The sequence below is a fragment of the Fukomys damarensis genome, unplaced genomic scaffold (genome assembly GCF_012274545.1).
Source record: "Fukomys damarensis isolate Sample0158 unplaced genomic scaffold, DMR_v1.0_HiC HiC_scaffold_11, whole genome shotgun sequence".
Lineage (NCBI taxonomy): Eukaryota > Metazoa > Chordata > Mammalia > Rodentia > Bathyergidae > Fukomys > Fukomys damarensis.
The window spans coordinates 45,050,589-45,065,491 of NW_022900923.1; the positions used below are offsets into that span (position 1 = coordinate 45,050,589).

General features: G+C 42.5%; 1 protein-coding gene across 11 annotated transcripts in view; it reads left to right on the forward strand.

Moving 5' to 3' along the window:
* C4bpa (complement component 4 binding protein alpha) overlaps positions 1-14,903 on the forward strand; it is a 41,696-nt gene that overhangs the window by 10,047 nt on the left and 16,746 nt on the right. For all 11 annotated transcript variants that reach the window (XM_019205861.2, XM_019205860.2, XM_019205859.2 and 8 more), the window contains 5 exons: positions 1,737-1,822; positions 1,950-2,144; positions 4,259-4,441; positions 9,001-9,195; positions 11,044-11,229. In XM_019205861.2, coding sequence (XP_019061406.1) covers positions 1,737-1,822; positions 1,950-2,144; positions 4,259-4,441; positions 9,001-9,195; positions 11,044-11,229 — 845 coding nt within the window. The remainder of the gene's footprint in view (positions 1-1,736; positions 1,823-1,949; positions 2,145-4,258; positions 4,442-9,000; positions 9,196-11,043; positions 11,230-14,903) is intronic.

Below are 14,903 nucleotides of genomic sequence, written 5' to 3' on the forward strand. Positions count from 1 at the left end.
AAAAAAAAAAAAAAAAAGAAGCTCTTTTTCTTTCAATAGGATACTAAATTTGTTTATTTACTTATTTTGTATCACTGGAGATTGAACCCAGGACTTTATGCATGCTGGGCAAGGGCTTTACCACTGAGCTGAATCCTTAGTTTCTGTCTTTATTAATATGAACGATACCTATAAACTTGGTTTTGTCATATTATTTCATGTACTGTGTTATATGTACACATATTTATTTGTTATTTAGTATATGTAGAGAGAATATTTAGGAAGTTTTAAAATTTGGTTCTAGTAGTTATAAATTTAAATTAACATATCATTCCCAAATATCTTTACATGGTTTAAATGTGTTCCTTGTGAGCAACAATAAACACAATTCTCTCCTCCATTTCCTATCTCCTTTATCTTCTCTACCAGTAAATTTATGTTATTTGTATCACCTTGGCATTTATTTTGTATTTGGTAATGATATTAACTATGCATATATGTCTACAGATTGATTTTACTCCCAGATCTTGTAGATGAGGCAGTAAGGGAGAGTGTTTTAACTTCCATCTCTTCTCTAGTCCCTGTTTTTGTTAGCTGTGACATTCCAGCACTGCCTCAGTGTGTAACATTTACATTTCACTCAATCACTCCTAATCCCATCTTGGATTTTGTCTTTGATCTCTATATTTAATGTTCAGTAGGTTTTTGTTTTCCCTGCAGTTGCTATGGTGGTCTTTAGTTGTCTACACTTTGTATTGTCGTAGTTTCCCAACAAAACAAAACACATCAAAGTCCCTCCATCAAACAAATTAAGTGAAAATTATCCTGTAAACTCTTGCAAATTCAAATACATGAGGAAATAAAAGATAACAAGATATTTAAGAGATAATAAGAAACTGAAGAGATCATGAGGTTGGATATAAAGCGCTTGTATTTTGCAGCTATCCTTGTGGTACTGAAGTAGAATTTTTTGGGGGGTGGGAACCAGGGATAGAACTTGTGACCTTACACTTGTGAGTCAGGCAGCAGAACCACTGAGCTAAACCCCAGCCCCTACTTATATATTTCTAAATAGCTACTGTATTCTACAGTAAAGCATGTAAGGATTCTCCTTTGCTTACCATCTAGATCTTTTATTTTTCCATAATCTTTTCCTGCTGTTGCTTTATTTTCACTTGTTTTCATTTTTGTCCCATGTTTCCTACTGTGGATGGCTTCCAAAGGAGAAACTGAGAAGATTCAAAACTAAGGTGCTGTTGGAACAAAGTTGCTCTTAACAAAGTAATCCAAACAATCCTTTTCACTGGGTTAGAAAAGCTACTGTTTTAAAGAAATGCAAAAATAAATAAAGGCTTAATGCTAGCAAATCTTATTTCACTGAAGTAAACATCTTTAGATTATTATTCAATAAATTCCAGGGACTTTTGGACTGTTAAAGATGTGTCCTGCCACACTGTGGGTTTATTCCTGGATGATGCTACAGTGTGAAGTCATAGTAGTGATGCCTTTTTTCTGTAATGAGACACAGAAGGGAGTCAAACAGAGGACAGGCTAGGGCTGGTCAAGGCACGAATGAGCAAGCACACACCATTTGTTGCAGTAATGACATTTTACTAAACGTGGGAAGTGATATCCAAGAAAACATGACTTATTCCTTCTAATATCGAGTAATAATTGTACTTGTTCAAGTCTCTTTACCCAGTTCAGTTCAGGGTAGGAGGAATTCCATTAAACGCTTTGATGTTTGTCTTATTCAGGTATATCTTAGTTGGCCCAAGCACTAGTGCTTGTGAGATCCAAGACAAGGGAGTGGACTGGAACGCTCCTTTTCCAGTGTGTGAAAGTAAGTCCAGTTTTGTTTTGTTTTGTTCTTTCCTCACTACTGCGGGCACCCTTCGTATGACATCACAGGGCTCTGAGGTTTGCAGTGACGCCCTCTTTTAATATTTCTTTCTCCTCACTCCTCACAGTTGCTAAGTGTAAGTCCCCTCCAGACATCAGCCACGGGAAACACAGCGGTGACAATGAAGACCTCTACACATATGGCTCCTCGGTCACCTACAGCTGTGACCCCAGCTACTCGCTCATAGGCAACACCTCCATTTCCTGTGTGGTGGTGAATGGGACGGTAGGAATCTGGAGCCCAAGCCCTCCCACCTGTAAAAGTAAGTCACAGCGGTGAATTCTGCTTTAAATTGTTTTCTTTTTGAAGGAAGGTGAACTGGAGCAGGGGGCAGGGGTGTAGAATAATTCAAAGATGAACTAACGATTTCTTCAAGCCTTCATTTATTTGGCCAACAGATAGTTATTGCACGCTTATTTGAACATGGAGCAAAGAGTACCAATATCTCTCACTGGCTTGGTGAAGTACAAGTTTCTCCTCATTATGCAGGAGTCTGTCCCCTATGCAGGAGACGCTGCAGGCCAGCAGGAGCCCAGGTGTTGGCTTAGTAACCAGCTTAGCCGTCCAGAAGACTTTGCTCTTTTGGCACTTCTGTTTGCACTCCCACGGTCTCTGCAGTGGAGTGAAAGGCGAAATGCACCCTGGCCATTAAGAATTTGGGCTTGGAAACGACCACGGTTCACTTTCTGTCATGCCTTTCTGTCTAGAACTAGCAGTGTGTAGTCAGTCCCTACCTATCCTCCGAGGACTGAGGAATGTGGTCTTTTGTCTATTCAGGAAAAAGAACTGGAAATATTAGTTAACACTTGTAATGTCAACCATATTTGCCTGGAGAGCAAATAAAACCTCCTGAAATCCAGAGGGCTAACGAGACAAAGCAAGCAGTAACCGAATTGGAAGACACAGTGTGGTGTCGCTGATTTGCTAACCCAAAACGTCTTCCTTTACTACTAACACACGATAGCACTTACTACTCTGATTACTCTAGGATGCAGTCCAACCAGGGGGACCAGAGAGCCCCACACCACACCCTGGCTCAGATAACTGATAACTAAGATAACTCAGATAACTGATCCAGGGCTACAAGAGATGGAAAAGGTAGGAGCTGAGACTGGAAAGGTGAGCAGAGCCACACTGCAAAAGGCCTCCTGTATCACTCTCAGGAGTTCAGAGTGGCAGCGAATGGGAGAGGAAAGGCTTCCGGAGGGCACCAAACGCTCCGCATTTCAGAAAGACAGCTCTGGCTGCAGGATGGGCAACAGTTGGAGGTGGGATATGCCTTGACCAACAGGCACCTGCTGTGGTTTAGATGTTAGAATCAAGACGCACAGAAACAGTGTTAAGGAGTAGGGCTTTTGGCGAAGTGATTGAAGAAGCCCTTTTAGCAAAGGCTGAAGGAAGAGCCCTGGACCTTTTTGCCCTCCCAGGAGAGGGCACAGCATTTATCCCTTCTTCCCGAGAGGATGCAGCACCAAGGCACCATCCTGGAAGCAGAGAGCAAGCCCTTTCCAGACCCTGCATTTGCTGGTGCCTAGACCTTGGGCTTCTTACTCCTCAGAAACGTGAGGAAACAAATTTCTATCATTTACGAGTCACCCAGTCTAAAGAATTTTGTTTCAGCATCAGGAATGGACTAAGACAGTCCTTGCTGTCAGTATCCAGCCAAAATGTAAAGGTGGCTTCAACTGCATCCACGCACTGGGCCTGCAGTGAAGCCGGGGGACCATAGCCTGTATCAGTGGGGCTTGCTCAGTGACCAGACAAGAGAGCCAGGGATGGGGCGTGGTTTGTTCTACACGGGGCAGGCACAGGTGTCTGCTGCTTTGGCTATCACGTCATGGGCTACTGACCCACAGCCATGATCATCCAAGAGATTCTATCATTACACTGGAAGTTTTGGGGGCCTTGCATGATTCTTCTGGTATAAAAACGATTGCCAGTTTTTACTGGCAAATTGGAGTTATCCACAGTCATCTCACATAAGGACCGATGTGATGGGGCCTCATTTTATCAAGGCGTTTAAAACTGAAATCTTATGAAAATGCAGCCAGGCATGGCGGTGCATGCCTGCAATCTCAGCACTTTGGGAGGCTGAGGCAGGAAGATCACAAGTCTGAGCCCAGCCTAGGTAATTCAGCATTTAGTAAACCTTGTCTCCAAATAAAATAGGGCTGGGGATGTAGCCCAGGGGGAAGGCCCTGGGTTCATTCCTCAGTATGGCAAAAAAAAAACAAACAAACAACTGTTTTCCCTTGTATATATTTGACTTGTGGTTATATTAGGCATTTAAACTCAAAATTGGTTCAGTAGTAGCAGTAATATTCTCTTTGCCATTGATCTTTGAAAATCCACTTCTCGTTTCTAATGGTCCTTCAGAAATCATCTGTCGCCTGCCCACCATTCCATATGCAAAGATTGTGTCTGGATTTGGACCCATCTACACTTTGAAAGACTCTATCATGTTTAGCTGCCAGAAGGGTTTTGTCCTCAGAGGCAGCAGTGTAATCCGTTGTGAATCTGACAACACCTGGAATCCTTCTCCTCCTGTGTGTGAGCCAAGTAAGTAGGGCCACTGAGGGATTTCATGCCTGACGTCTAAAGTTACCCAGAAGTACGGGCACACTGAGCCCAGCTGAAATTTAAGTTTAGGTCGATAAATTCCTTTATTATTATTGTTTTTGTTGTTGTTGTTAAGCATGGTTTCAGTGTACTCTGCAAGGTTGGATATCAACATAAAAGGCTGCCACGTACAGTTTTCCAGGTCATTTTCAATCCAGTCCTGCATTATTAACATTGCAGATGTGGTGGGTTATATATTTGTGTCAAGAATTTTCTGGCAGTTGATAGAACATTCTCTTAGTTTAACAAATTCCTCACAGTTTCCATCATTATTTTGAAATGTAAACAATAAAATGTCCAGAGAGAAAAATGTCTTTTTCTAGCTTGCCCCTCATTATTGGATGGACTAGGTATGATTCTGAAAATTTGAAATTATAAATTAATGTGGCCCTTTAAAAATAATGCTAAAAGTAATAAGGCTAAGTTGGAATTAGTATCAGGGCATAACACATACCAAGTCAATAAATCTTCCGGATAATTGTGAGAGCTACTAATATCCTCATTTTTTAGATGAGGAAACTATTCACAGAGGTTAAGTGACTTTCCTAAGATTATACAACTGGTAAGGGGAAGAATCCTTGGGTGCCTGGTGCTCTGAGTTTTAGCCTCATGCAGAGTCGAGAGCCTTTGCTTGGGGGGACTTCTGCAACAGTGGTTGGGCAAATCTCCTGCAGTGACAAATATATATTTTTGGGGGGAGGGGCAGGGTCTCACTATGTAATTCAGGCTGGCCTTGAACTCACAGTGATTCTTCTGCCTCTGCCTCCCATGTGTTGGGATTACAAGCATGAGCCACCTCACCCAGCTAGAGCGGCACATATTAAGCTGGTCAAAATTAGCAAAGAAAATCATTCATGGTACTTATATCAAATTGAGAAGCATTTATTCAGTGAATCTGTGGAGATTTGATGCAAATGGTAGCAGGCTGTTTTGTTTTTTGTTTTTTTACTTATTTAGGAAATTTTATAATTTCCCTCCCAAGGCATGGGCAGAAACTAGCCTGTGGAGAAAGAGTTAGAGGCACATTTGGTCCACGTTCCTGTGTGCGATTATAGATGGGGTGGGGGAGAATGCAGGGACTTCAAGGGACCAAGACATGGCCTGGTTGGGCAAGGGTTATGGGCCAAAGCAAAGCAGATGAGTTCATCCTAGTTTGGGGTGCTGCTTGGTCTTGCCCTGGGGTTCCTGGATCTCGCAGAAGCTAAGCCACATTAGCCACATTGACAGCATAGGTGTTACAAACAATACAGAAGTCATAGAGCACGAAGAACAGGATCCAGGCTAAGTAGATAGATACAGTAGGGACACCAGGGTACTCAGCACCAGCAGGACAGAGGCCCAGCATCCTCACAGGCAACATAACAGCAGTTGTAGAGAGTAAAAAATGCACCCAAATATGCTGTTGGATTGATTGAGGATGCTGTCTGCTCCCAGCACGTGCTTCACCAGCTCGAAGGTAGCAGTATTAGGATGAGGGATTACACTCAGCACCCAAAAGCACCATTTTGTTAGAAAAATATTTCTGTGGACTCACAAGGGGCAGTTCCAATGTCCCCCAGCTCTCTGAGGTAGAAGTTATTTGGGGTAAGTCTGGAAGCCACTGAACACTAAATTTCCCTAAGTCCCATGCTGTGAACTGGTGCCAACAGCCAGGCATAAGAGTCTGTTCCTCTACCCCAACTTCGGTTACACAGAGAGGGTCCAGGTAAAGCAGCTGAAAGAATTTAGCTCTCATTTCCTACACAGCTCTGTGTTACAGGAAAGCTGTTCCAGTGGGCTGGGCAGCTGAGTGGCATCTCCTATTTTCCTTAGCTTCCAAGAATAGAATGGTTGTGGGTAGATTTGAAAACCAGTGAATAATGGCAACTCTCATTTCCCTCGGCTCTGTGCTGTGTACACTTGGAGACAGGCGCAGTTGGGTGGCAGAACTGTTTCCTGCGATACCCCTCTCCCTCTTCACAGCTTCTATACTCTGGCAAGGATTCTGGTGGGATAACTGGTGGTTTTCTTAGCTTCTCATCTACAGTACAGAAGTTTTTCCAGTGTGGGTTGGGAGCAATCTTCAAAGACTGTTAATATTCTGTCCCTGCCAAAGGGCCTGTCTTTAATCAGATCAGACTGTGAAGCATTTTATGCCTCAGGGAGTAGTAAAAAAATAATAATAATTGACCAATCACATAAGTCCTGGAGGCTAACAGTTAAATGTAATATAACAGAGGCAGGTGAGCCAAAAACTTAATGAGAAAGAGTTGATGAGTGAAAGCACAATCACCCCTGGCAGTTAGCAGGACAGAGCATGTCCAAGGCTGTGCTGTCTGCAGCATGCCATTAGATGAGGCACATTTTGAGGAAAATAGACTTTACTGAACTAATCTAGTCAAGTCACTAGATAAACAAGCAAACTAGTGGAAAGCAACAGGCCCTGAAGTTGGTGAGAGAGAATTAGACCAAAATTGCAGTATTATCTGACTTGCCCAGCTTTCAACAGATCATTATCAGACATGAAAAGAAACAGGGGCCACCCATACCAAGAGAATAAACCAACAATAGAAACTTCCTTGGAGGAGACTTAGAGGCTGGACTTAGCAGAAAAGAAATTCAAAGAAGTTCAAAGCAGCTATTATAAATATATTCAAGAACTAAAAGAAACAACATTTAAAAAATGTAAAGGAAAGTATTGTCACAATGCCTCACCAAATAAAACATATCAATAAAATAGAAAGTATTTAAAAATCAAGGGTAAATTCTAGAGTTGAAAAGCACAATGCATAAAATGAAAAATTCACCAGAGGAGTTCAAGAGTAGACCCAGGTTGGCGGAATAAAGAAATAGTGAATTTGAAGATAGACTGATTGAGAAGACATAATCTGGAGTATATAGAGAATAAATAACAAGGAGAAATGGAAAAAGCCTGAGGAAAGTGAGATACTTTGTTAAGTTCACCAATATATGCATACTGATAACAGACGAAAGGAGAGGTTAAAAAAAAAACTTTTTAAAAATACAATTAAAAGAAAAATGGCTGAACTTTTTCCAAAATAGACAAAAAATTAATTTATACGCTCAGGAAGTTCACTAAACTTAAGTAGGATAAATTTAAAATGATCCAGATACGGAGACATTATAGTCAAAATGTTAAAAGCCAAGGATAAAGACACAATCTTGAAAGCAGCAAGAGGAAAGCAGCACATCAGGTGTACCGACCCCAGTAAGATTAGCAGCTGACTTTGCATCATTAACAATGGAGCTGGATAGCAGTGAGGTAACAGATTCAATATGTAGCAGGAAAAAGAAAATCAATGAAGCATCCAGAAAAACCTTTCCTATCTGTTTATTAGAAACACCACATTGTTGTAGTTATTGCTTAATATAATTTTGTTTCATTTTTTATGGAGGCTTAGAGAAAAAAGCAGGTATTATTTAGACAGTTGATTATGTTAAACTGCTTCTTTGCCATTTCAGGATCTCTTTATTCCATCCTGTGGATCCAGATTATTATCTGATGTTTTCATTCTCCAATATAGTTTTGTTCACACCCACCTCCCTGTGCTATTATTGTTAAATGTATTGTGTTTATATTGTGGACTCAATCATGATTTGTATACACATTGTTTTTTGCAAGTGCTGTTAAATTAGGAAAGTAAAGAAGAATGGGGTACCAATATATGATACAACGTGAATGAACTTTGAAGATACTACATTCAGAGAAGCCAGATCCCTTGAAAGTACTATTTGATTCCATTTATTCGAAATGCACAGAATAGGGAAATCCATAGAGAGAGAAAAATAAGTTAATAGTTACCGGGAGGACGTGGGAATTAAGAGTGACTGCCAGAAAATGTGGGTTTTCTTTTGGAGGTGATAAAAATAACCTGAAATAAGATAGTGGTGAAGGTTGCAAAATTCTGTGACTACACCAAGAACCGCTGAGTTCTACGTACGCTTTCAAATGTTTGCACATGAAGAGTAATGGATATCCAATATTACATTTCCTTATCATATGAGTCAGCAGCACTAGGAAAGGGAAGAGGACAGGGCGCAAAGTTCAGCCTCCAAAAACGCGTAGGGCTTGGTCAGTACTCACCATATCGTCAGTGATGAAGTTCCTGGGGCTGCCTGGATGTGAGGAATGACTTTTTTATTTTCTCCAGTCAGTCAGGAAATGTAGAAAGTTAGATTTGTTTGATCTGACCATTTTCCTGCCAGGTTTACTTAGTAAGCTGAACGCTTCAGTTCAGAAACTAAGCTTTGAGGTGCCCTGGAGAGGAAGGAGGGTTAATATTATGTGTAGTCGACGCAACACGCAGGAACCATTTGGGGTGTCCCTTGTGGGGACCTCTCTGGGGTGGGAACAGCGGGGCAAATGATCGTCTGTATTTTCGGATGTGGTTTAATTCATCCACCGCTGCAGGGTGGTTTCTAAGCGAATGAGCACCTGAGGGGACGGGTCGTTGGCGGTGGAAGTCACAGTGTTCTTCCCTCCTGTTCTCTCTGAGCAGATAGTTGCACGGACCTACCAGACATTCCAAATGCTTCCTGGGATGAATACATCAGGCCAAGGAGAGGGAACTTGTATTCACCCGGGACAGTGTTCAAGTACTATTGTCATCCTGGCTACAGACCTGCTACACATGAGCCCACAACTGTGACTTGTCAGAGTGATTTCAAATGGAGCCCATTCAAAGGGTGCAAGAGTGAGTTTTTGTTTTTAAAATATTTTTGCATATTCAATGTTTAGTATGTGATAGGATCCTCTACTTTGAATTAATATAAGTTTTTCCCTCAGGATAAATTTAGAGTACACAATTTCAGGCAAACAGTGGACTATTATCACCAAAAGGGACCGTAAGAGACTAGGAGTTTGAGGTGCTAAGAAATCATAACCTTTCCTTAGGCCAGTTGAGAGTCAACTGAGAAATAGATCAGAAGTCAAACAGTACACAGGTGAAGTGTTCACTTCATTCCTGGGAAAGGCAGAGTGGAGATTACAGCTGTTAAGCCTTCCCAAGGTAAACTGTGGGGTGCCCAGCAGAAGGGCAGTCTGGGAAACAATCATGAACTTGGCCAACGACAAGCTGACCCGTGTCTCATGTCCCTTGAGATGTGAGACATTGGGCTCGCCACCGGCTCTGAGAAGACAGATCCTGACTCCTGACCTGGTGTTCCCACCTCAGAATGACAGAAAGGAGATTTTTCTCCAGCTTTGCCGGTAGGAGGGGTGCCGCCTCCTCTGCTTGTGGGAAGGAGTGAAGGCTGCAGAGCAAGTGGATGCCATTTTATGGACATCAGTGAACACGATGAGAAAGGAAGGAACTGCCTCTGTGCAACCTACTAACAGAACCTCCTCATTCTAGAGGGGAAACACTGTAACCTGGGAAAACCAGGCTACAGGGAATGTTATGCCCTAGATTAGAATTTGAAATGTGTGAAATGTACGAATAATGAAAAGTGGTATTTTAGATCAACCAACCAGATTATTTCATATTGAAACTTGATACAGCTTATTGCAGTTATTCCAACTCAACTTGGGGAAAGAGCTTTTAGTAAAAAGGCCGAAACAAAAAATATATTTAACAAAACTTATGGCTACCACCTGCTTATCAAAGTGTTACTTGTAGATGTTTAAAACCTACTTTTAGTTGTATTTATTTTACTTGAATAGTCTTATTGATTTAATTGTATACTGAAGGATATTATTAACCATTGAAAAAGCAGAAATGAAATGGTATTAAATGTGCAATCTGATTATTAGACTCATGATTTACATATTTGTGTTTTCTACACTATAAAGCATTGCATATTGTTCTGATTTAAAAATCAGGTGGACATTGGATGTTTTTGTTATATTTCACAAAAAAATGTATACAGACTGTGTTTTAGCATGCCTATGAGACTCCACTCTCATGCCAGCCAAGCTCCTCATATAGGGAATAGTGTATTTTATTCTGTTCTGATGTCTTGTCTTACATCAAACAATACCAATTTACACTATAAGGTATTTCTACCAATGAAAGACTGCAGCCCTATACAGCTCTTGTTTTAAAAATGAAAGAAATCGGATACCTATTTCTCTCAATTTTGCACCAAACGAGAACAATCCTAACCATCAGCAATAATTTATGTTTATGGTTATGCATTAGCTGTCAGGTGCGTATACTGCTGAGAACTTCCCTTTTCCTTGTGACCGAAGAAACCTATGCTACTAGAAAGCTTAATCATGATGCAACTCCAGCGAAGCCATAAGTAAATGGATGTAGTCATTTTTCTTGAATAACATTGAAAATTTACATTTTCATACAGGTCTTCTACAACTTTTCAGTAGGAGGCTTCTCATGGAGATGCTCAGTTGGAGGAAAATGACTGGATTCAAGCTCTTCAGCAGTCTGGGATGGGTGACCCAGAGTGAGGCTGCCTGGGGCCTCCTTTTCCATTTTCCCAACCACTGTTCAGAGGCCGGAACCTCCCAAAAGTGGACATGAGATCATTAGCTCTGAGAGCATGCTCGTGTTGTCCTCACTGATATCCTCACTTTTTATTTTTAGAGGTTTGTTGCCCAGCCCCAGAGGTGAAGAATGGTGGAAGCATAGAAACAGAAGCTGTCGTTACCACTGAGTGTCCTTATTCTCCCAACGACATCATTTACTATAGATGTGTGGACAGGCAGTTGCGCCTGACAGCATGCCAGTCGGATGGCACGTGGAATGCCCACATGCCCCTCTGTGGCCGAGGTAAGAGCAACTAGCTCTGTGTTATGCGGGAGTTTCTTCACATCACCGTGACGGGGATTATTAGGGGAAGGTTTAGAATTGGGAAAAATACACCCACTCTTCTTGGAGTAGACCCAACTTTTTCTTTTTTGCCCTCATGCTTTGTTCCCATTCTTTTGGTTTCCCCCCTTTCCTCTTTGCTGAATCATTGAATGTAGATCACAACTAATAGATCAGCTAAAGTTTTCAAGTACTGCATTTTGTTTCTTCATACTTACTCTTTCTATCCCTTTACTTCTGGTCTGTATGTCTCACTCTGCAGAACAGAACCTGCCCACATCTTTTTATACCTGCTTTTCTGAGCTTACATCTTCTTCTTCTTCCTTAGACAGTGCTTTTCTGCTGCCTCTAGATTTTCCTGTTGGTCTTCCACCCCACTGTAAAATTCCTTCCTCTCCTGAGTGAATATCTTAGTCACCATCCTCGTCACAGGAGCACAATACCAACACCCATACTTTGAAAGAGGAGAGGTTTATTTTTTCTTACAGTCCACGTTTAGCAGGCTTAGATGGAGAAACAGCATGGCAGAAGATCACAGCAGCAGGAAGGCTATTCGTGTTAGAGTCGCCAGAAAGCAGAGGGCGAAGAGATTAGCCAGAAAGGAAGAGACACTCTTTTAGGTGTCACCACCAACCCACTTGTCCTGGCAAGGATGCCCTCCCAACAGCAGATCAGCTGTATTGCTCCCAAAATTCAGCCATCATCCTTCCAAATGGTGGGGTCTTGTTTCCCTCATGGCCTGAGCTCTTGCTTTAGAGAATTATTTTTCAGGTTCATTGTAGCAACAAATCTTATTCTCTGGTGTTGAAGATTACTCTCTTGTGCTAGTATTAGAGGGCATTTTCCCCAAATAAATTGTTATGGCTTGCTACACACAGGAAAGAGCCAGCCAGCTGGTCTTTTTCTCACTTACAGCTGCTGAAATGCCTTCAGCCCAAAATAATCAATAGAGTGCTCCCGCAGATTTTGGAGAAGCACATCCTTAACTCATTTGTCAATGGCTCAAACACTATCGTCCTTTAGATAGCAGGGCTAATGAAGGTTGTGCAAATGAGAAAGGCAAACTCAAGCTACAACTCTTGTCTATTTCTGTCAGAATAAACTGCTGTCTTCCAGGGTGGAAGGGGTCCCATATAGACAACTTGCCACTGGTTGCCTCAGGGGATGGTATCATATCAGGGACTGACCATGGTTGCGGGCAGTGGGGAAATTCGGTGATAACAGTCTTCCTAAGTGGGCATCCATGCTGTTGGATCCATCCTGATTTCCCATTCATGATACCATGGCCACTTTGCTCCTGCTTTTCTGTGCCTGAAGCCAGTGACTACAAAGGATGGCTGACTTTGACTGGCTGAGACATTTTTTCCTACTTGGTGATGTGATGCCTCATCTAGTGGGGAGCTCTGGTATGAACATATGAAATGAGCATCTTCAAACTTCCTGCCTACTCCTGGATGTATACTTCTCTGCTCTTACCCACCTCTTCTAGTGCCAGTCTTCAAGTCTTTCTCTGTAGGACCTTGACCAGACAAGCCATTTGTTGCGTGCCATGAGTCCCAAATTAGCCTATTCCGAGGTATTTCTTTTAAGGTGCATGGCTGTGGTAGTCAGTTTTCCCACTGCTGAACACAATGACTGACACCCACAACCTAAAAGGAGGAGGGATTTAACTGGGTTCACAGTTCAGGAGATTCTGTCCAAGGTGAGCTAGGTCCAAGGCAGAAACATAACGGAGGAAGAGCACAGCAGGGGAAAGCTGCTCGCTTCATGACAGCTGGAAAGCAGGGGAGAAGAGAGGAACTGGGCACAAAAGTACACCTTGTCAGGTCCTATCTGTGACCCGCCTGTCCTAACGAGGCCCCACCTTGTAATGGCACATTCACCTGCGAACTCACCACAGATGAGTGTATCAACTCCACGACCCCGTCAGCCCTCCACGTCCCACTCCTGTCCCCCTGGGGGACGTTCTAGATTATAATCATGACGACTACCTACATGCAGCTCTGCTCATCTGGAAGACTTCCTCTTACCACTCTGGCTGGGTTCTAACACAGCTTCCGTTCATTTATTCCCATACACACACCCGCAATTCTCGTCTGTGAACCATACTTGGTCTTCTCCATGCACTGTCAGTTAGTTACAATGGAAACGCGGCCCTGTAGCCGCGAGAGCAAGCTAAGGAAAAGCTCGTGTGAAAACAGCTGGCCGCAAAGCAGAGATTGGGGTTCTTGTGCTTTTCGCCTGCACCATCTGGACCTGCTCCTCCTCCGTCCCGGATAGACCACTTCCAACGTCCAATGGATTATCACCAGCCCTACTTTGTAATTTGATGTATCTGACAGATCCAGTTGGTGATGAATGAGTTTGGTCATGGTCACTTTTGATGTGGCAAACCACTGAATATTTATCTTCCGTTCTGTGGAGCATCGTGACGCCAGCTACTTTCTGATCACTCAGTGGAATTAGCACAATGCCATTGATGTACCTAATCGAGGCGGTGTATTGCAGATACCCAAACTGCTCCTCACCACTCTGCAGAGGGGTGGAAAAGAAGGTTTCTGCTAAACCAGCAGCCTCATTTACTTGAAGTCACACTAATCTTCTCTAGCGAAGATATCGCTTCTGGTACAGAGGCTGTGATAGGGACTTACATGTTTAGTTTTTCATAGAGTACTGCAGTTTTCCAAAATCCTTGTAACTTTTCAATAGACTGGCGAATTTAATGGAGATATGGTCATGTGATCACTCTCACATATTTAGCTCTCTAAAAGGAATACTAATTTCCCCATTCCCTTCCTACCTCTCAGGATATTTAGATTATAATATATATGTAAAGTATATATAAACTATAATTTATTTACATATAAATTAGTAAACACACACATACTTTTACTTCCTTTGCTTCAGGAAGATGTGAGGTGGTTGGGCAGTATCAATCTCTCCCTCTTGGCCTTATTGTTTATGAAAACTCTTACCTGACCCTACCTCCAGGAATCCAATTCTGTCTCCTCTCAGGGTTAATGTAAATGACCACCAAGTACACTGTTCTTAAGTTCAGGCGGCATTTTTGGCCAGCCTTTCTCAGTGGATGACACAGTGTGTAGACTCACGTTTAGAACCAACCTCTTTGATATGAGTCATGGCATTTGTGTTTTGCTCATTTTGGGCAGGGTCAGCTGTGGGCTTCCCAAAACTGTGACTAAAACAAGAATACTGTGCAAGCAAGAGGCATAGAGGGGATGGTAAATAAAACATGGACAGGCTAAGGCCTTTTCTCACATGTGAACTAAGACAAATGTCAGCTTCTGACTTAAATCCCAGATGCAGCCGCACAGTGGAAGGCAGCCACTCACTCACCTCCACAAAGCCTGCCACCGGAGAAGCTCAGGTGCCACTAGCCACTCACTGATAGGGTTCTGATCTGAGTCTGCAAGCAGCTGATTTAGTGAGGCAGCCAGACCTCTTGCTAATGTTCTTCTGTATTTGCAGCCACTCCCCAGTGATAGCATCACTAGTTCAGCTCCACCACAGATCAGCAGGCATTGGATTCTCATATGGAGCACAACCGAAATCCCTCACATGTGCAGGTCAGAGTGGGGTTCCTGCTCCTGTGGGCACCTTAATGCTGCTGCTGA